Source organism: Arachis stenosperma, chromosome 6 (assembly GCF_014773155.1).
Source record: "Arachis stenosperma cultivar V10309 chromosome 6, arast.V10309.gnm1.PFL2, whole genome shotgun sequence".
NCBI classification, from domain to species: Eukaryota; Viridiplantae; Streptophyta; class Magnoliopsida; order Fabales; family Fabaceae; genus Arachis; species Arachis stenosperma.
In genome coordinates, this window is record NC_080382.1 from 72,741,401 (window position 1) to 72,747,090 (window position 5,690).

The following is a 5,690-nucleotide window of genomic DNA, read 5'->3' on the forward strand; positions in this document are numbered from 1 at the left end:
TAAATAAAATCGAATTTAAATTCTAAAATTGGCTTAAAACCGATTTTTTGTTTTCTCAAATCAGTTTAGAACCAATTTCTCTCTTCAATCCAATTCTAATTTAGTTTCATAAACCATAAAACTGGTTCTAAAATAGATCCAGTTTAGATTTATAAAAAGTGAATGCTATAATGCCTAAAATGTGGTGCCTATTTACTAAAGAGTTAAAAATCAATATTTAATTTAAAAGATATAAAAATAAATAATTTTTAAAAATTCAAAACTTACTACAAAAAAAAAAAGTTAGGCAAAATTTAAGGACCAAATCATATGCACCATAGAATTGACCTTTATAAAAATCCAAATTATGCCCACCCCTATAGCTAATTATGGGATTAAAAAAAACGATTCAAATTTTTTTTCTTGTTCAAATTAGGTAAATAGAATGAGCGCATCAACCTAATTGGTATCTGAAACGAAAGTAGACAGCTTCAAGCAATTAAAGCTAAAGAGTATCATTTTAAACCTTTAAAATTATAGGGCAGCACACTATCCTACCCCAGAACATTAAACCTCAGTAGTCAAAATTATTGATAACAAGCCTTTGGAGCGACTAAAGTTCTAACTACCAACTTATTCATGACAACATAAAACACACCGCAACCATGTCTCATTTCTCAACTCATGTCAAACTAGTGCTTTTCCACTCCAAAAGTTTAGTAAGGCTCAACTGGGGTGCGGAAGTTTGCTCCGGCATACACTGCTGCTGAACCGAGCTCCTCCTCAATTCTCAAGAGCTGCCGTTTAGATAAAATAAAAAACACTAAGCAAAAGCTCAACCATGAAGTTTAAAAGCTAAAGCTAGCACAATGAACGTGACTAACCTGGTTATATTTAGCAAGACGCTCTGACCTGCAAGGGGCTCCAGTCTTAATTTGACCCTGTTCAGGAGAAATTACCAGATTAATATTGCATATGGGACTCGGTGTTGGCGACAACTAATTACAAGTGATATAAGGTCATACCGTTGCCAAACCAACAGAAAGATCAGCAATGAACGTATCCTCAGTTTCTCCACTACAACCAAAATATAACAATCTCAGTATATCAAGTACAGTTAGATATTTAATGAAGTTCTAATAGTTAATAGATAGTAAATTTCACTGATTTAACATGCAGTTCAAGACGAAGTTCGAACCTTCGGTGACTGGCCATTACGCCCCATCCGGCTTTTTTGGACATCCTAACTGCTTCAATACTTTCGGTCACAGATCCAATTTGATTGACCTGTTTTAGTTTGTGTTTAAGTAACATACCAGTGTATATGTACATCTACTTGTGCACAAATAAAAGGCTCCAATAACTTCTCTAAAGGATGAGTAAAACAGAAATACCTTAAGCAGAAGGGCATTGCACGCTTTTGACTCAATAGCCTTCTGAACCCTCTGTGAACAGAACGCAAAAACAAGTCAAGGGGCGATCCTTCTAGTCACAGCCAGCAGAATAAAAACTGTAGGGGAAGGGAGAGGGGATGTTTTGTTCAACCAATCTACTAACCTTGGGGTTGGTGACCAAGAGATCATCACCAACAATTTGTACCTTGGCCCCAACCTCACCAGTTAGCTTGGCATAGTGCTCCCAATCATCTTGGTCAAAAGGATCTTCAATTGAAACAATTGGGTATTCAGTCACAAATGACTTGTAGAGATCTTTCAAAGCATCCCCTGATATCTTTGCTGCGCCATTGTTGTTCTGCATATCAGAGAGGATGTCAAGAAATATGTGAAACAGAGAATGCCATGAAAATTATCAACATGTTATCAATTTATTCTTAACAAAAGATTGATTTGGACAGTAATATATGAACCAGGAATACTAACAAGTGGAAACATAGGTGAAATCAAAGTTCTCATTCATGACCATTAATTTCTTTTAACACTTGAATACACACACTGATTCTACTAACAAATTATATCAACTTGTGCCCTTACCAAAAGATTTTTTTTTTTGGTTACTACGCACTTACCTTACTAGACTAAATTCGTATTACCCCATTCACAAAGTGATATAAATAAATACTTACTTCTTCCTTGAAGTTCAGATCGTATTTTTTGTCTGATGTGTAGAATTCAGAGGCAGCAACATCCATTCCAATGACAACCTAAGAACATTAAAAAACTTTGTTAAGCACTCTTACTGAAGCCAAAGCACTTAAACAAAAATTTTGACAAGAGAGGGAAACTAACTTTGCCTGTGTAACCAGCTTTTTCAATAGCAGTTTTTAGCAGTTCCAAACCCTCTTTGTTCTCCTGAAAAATTGAAAAACAAAACATCAGCAACTTCCCCCAAATATGAGCAAGTACCCACACTCCATGCATTAAAAAACATTAAAAATTAAGAATTGCCCCACTAAACATGATCGGCTATATGAAAAAGAGGGTTTGAACAACACCATGTACCTGAATATTAGGAGCAAAGCCACCCTCATCACCAACATTTACTGCATCTTGACCATATTTCTTCTTGATGACAGACTGAAACGTTATTAGCATAACCCACCATTAATAAATAAATAAAACACAGTAGCAAAGCATGTTGATTAACCAACAGTTTAGATGCATGCTCAGAAAGAACCAAGCATGGCCAGCCATGGCACCAAAAACTTCAATGTAAGCTAAGTTTAAAGCAAAAATCTAGATTGTGTAAAAACCAATTAAGATTTCGAGCACAATGTAAGAGGCAAATTAATGAAACATGAAGACGGACCTTCAAGTGGTGATATACTTCCACACCCATTTTCATCGCTTCCTTGAAAGAGGAAGCTCCCACGGGAAGAATCATAAACTCCTGCATATACATAAGTATTAGAAACTCATTGTAACTATCTGTTACACACACAAGAGAAGAGCCTTCAAAAGCATGCCTGCATTGCAAGTTTGTTTCCTGCATGTGATCCACCATTAATGACATTGAAGGCGGGAACTGGCAAGACCAACTTTTTGTTACCAGCAATATTTGCAATGTGCTGCACCAAGCCATAATTAAGTCAGATATAATATAATAAAGAAAAATTCCAGCCTAAGATAAAACACACATAGAAGGTAATTGAGGAGTTTTTGTTTAAGAATTCATATTTCCTCATTCTAATCTAGTAAATATTAGATTTAGACATTAATATCAGCAGTTCAGATATAAATACCTTGTACAAAGGAGTTTTCAGGACACTAGCACCAGCTTTGCAGACTGCAAGAGAAACTGCCAATATGGCATTTGCTCCAAGCTAAAACAACAAAATATGAATTAGGAATTCAAGAATCTCTTTAAATGATGCAACAATAGAAAGATAGCCTGACAAGCACCTTCTGCTTGCACCAACCCCATTCGTTAACAGTTCCATCAAGCTGTTGAACCATTAAGTTGTCAATTTCAGTCTGCTTGGTTGGGTCCTGTTCATTGTCATAAAAGCAACCCAAAAAAATTGATCAATGATCAATCCATAAACCACATAACAGCTCTTCCGAATTTCAAACAGAAAAAAAAAGAAAGAAAAAAAAAACTTAGCCATGACAACAGATTTAGAAACTCTGATAATACATAATTAATAAATCCAAAGTTAACCAACCTTGCCAATCAAGGCAGGAGCAATAATTGTGTTAACATTGTTAACAGCCTGCATGTGCAAAAGAAAATCAAGGTGAGAATAAACACTGATAGCACAATAACCGTGACGACCTATTACACTATGTAGTACACTAGATGAGACTTACCTTTGATACACCCTTCCCAAGGTAGTCAGATCCTCCATCTCTTAATTCAAGGGCCTCATAGATTCCTAAAAAGAAATTTAAAAGACAAAGGGAACAAAGTTAAACAAAACTGATCAAGTGAGAAAGCTACCTATGCGGTTATGCCGAAAATCATTTTAAAAAAATACAGTAAAACGATAAAAATATAGAATATAATTTTGAAAATTTTCTAGATGTTATTTCAAAGGGATACATCAGTATCAGATATGAGAAGAGATTTCAGCATACCAGTGGATGCACCACTTGGAACAGCAGCTCTGGCAAAAGTGCCATCTGAGCATGTCAAATCGACCTGAAAAAGAAAAAAAAATCTTCATCCATTTCAAAAACATTTTAAATAGTCCACCATAACCATACCTCAAGAAATTCAAATTCAACCATAAAAAACAAATCGATTCAAATCAAAATCAAATTAAGAAACAAAGACAACGGATAAAGTGAATAAAAAGTCTTGATTAGATCTCGATATCATCAAAATAATGAAGACGGAGAAACAAATGAAGAGAAACAGCGAGGACGAGTGAGATATGACGGATCGGAGAATAACATATAAATTATTGAAAAGGCGAAAGAGGATGAGAAGAGAGGGAAGCGAACCTCGACGGTGGGATTACCACGGCTGTCGAAGATCTGTCGGGCCTTGATGGTAGTGATGGTGGCCATGGATGATTGTATTTTAGATCTGGAAATGAGTAGAACGAAGGGTGAGTGAGAGGTGGCGAGTTCTGAAGATGAACAACTTCGGGTGGTGGGGGTTTATTTATAGTTGATTAAGCTTTGTACTTTATTCGGGATTAGGTTTTAAGACACGTTATTGTTGTAAAATAATTAAATAAATAAATAAATAAAAAAGAGATAACAAATATAAAATATAGAAATATAATTAAATAACACTCGTAGTAATTTTTACTAGAATTACTATATCAATATAATAGATATAATTATGTATTGAATAATATTAAAATAAAGTATATAAGAAAGAGAATAATAAGAAAGAGAGAAAGAAGAATATTATATTCTTATTGTTGTTGTGATTCTCTTGAGGTTTTAGCCTCCTATTTATAGATACAAAAGGTCAAACATTCAAAACTTCATTTAATATCATTTTAGCTTAGGAGCTTCATTTCTCATAGGGAAAGAAAAAATGGGGATCCACATCCTTTTGATCTTATCACAACACTACCCCTTGGATAACCATTTAGGATTATGCCTCATTAAAATTTTACTAAAGAAAAACTCAGTGAGAAAAAACCTTAGTGAAGGAAAAAGAGTACAAAATTCTTTGTGATGGGAACTGCCTCATTAAAAACCTTGTCAAGAAAAACCCAATGGAAAAAAACCTGACCAAGGAAAAAAGAGTACAGTCTCCCCTTCTTGTCAACATCATTTAATGTCTCGAAATCTGCGCATCCCAATCTTATGTACCAATCTTTCAAAGAAGGATTTTGGGAGTGACTTTGTGAATAAATCTGCCAGATTGTCGCTTGAGCGGATCTGTTGGACATCAATTGTCCCTTGATTTTGAAAATCTTGAGTGAAGAAGAATTTGGGAGAAATATTCTTTGTTCTATCACCTTTTATGTATCCACCTTTAAGTTGAGCAATGCATGCTGTATTATCTTCAAACAGGACAGTTGGAGCTATCTTATGATCAATCAGTCCACATGATGACAGAATATATTGGATCAAACTCCTGAGCCAAAAACACTCGTGACTAGCTTTGTGAATCACTGGCATTTCGGCATGGTTCGAGGATGTCGCTACTATCGTCTATTTCGTGGACCTCCATGATATAGCTGTACCACCATATGTGAACAGGTATCCTGTTTGAGATCTCCCTTTATATGGATCAGACAAGTAGCCAGCATCTGCATAGCCAACTAGTTATGACTTGGATCCATAGGG

The 5,690-nt window shown here is 35.2% G+C and overlaps 1 protein-coding gene across 1 annotated transcript; it reads right to left on the reverse strand.

Moving 5' to 3' along the window:
- Positions 1-478: 478 nt before the first annotated feature.
- On the reverse strand, positions 479-4,632 carry LOC130935445 (enolase 2-like). The gene is made up of 17 exons (XM_057865196.1): positions 4,383-4,632; positions 4,014-4,077; positions 3,747-3,811; positions 3,602-3,649; positions 3,339-3,425; positions 3,179-3,259; positions 2,903-3,004; positions 2,746-2,826; positions 2,439-2,513; positions 2,226-2,288; positions 2,063-2,140; positions 1,537-1,731; positions 1,374-1,424; positions 1,178-1,266; positions 1,005-1,056; positions 864-920; positions 479-776 (listed from the first exon to the last, which is right to left on the reverse strand). The coding sequence occupies exons 1-17, from the start codon at positions 4,446-4,448 to the stop codon at positions 696-698; spliced, it is 1,335 nt and encodes a 444-aa protein (XP_057721179.1). The 5' UTR covers positions 4,449-4,632; the 3' UTR covers positions 479-695.
- Positions 4,633-5,690: the final 1,058 nt, after the last annotated feature.

Coding starts and splice junctions, on each gene's coding strand:
- LOC130935445 (XM_057865196.1), bottom strand. CDS start 4,448: ATGGCCACCATCACTACCATCAAGGCCCGACAGATCTTCGACAGCCGT. Junction 3,812..4,013: donor TCCAAGTGGTGCATCCACTG/GTATGCTGAAAT, acceptor ATTTCTTTTTAG/GAATCTATGAGGCCCTTGAA. Junction 3,650..3,746: donor TTGGGAAGGGTGTATCAAAG/GTAAGTCTCATC, acceptor TTGCACATGCAG/GCTGTTAACAATGTTAACAC.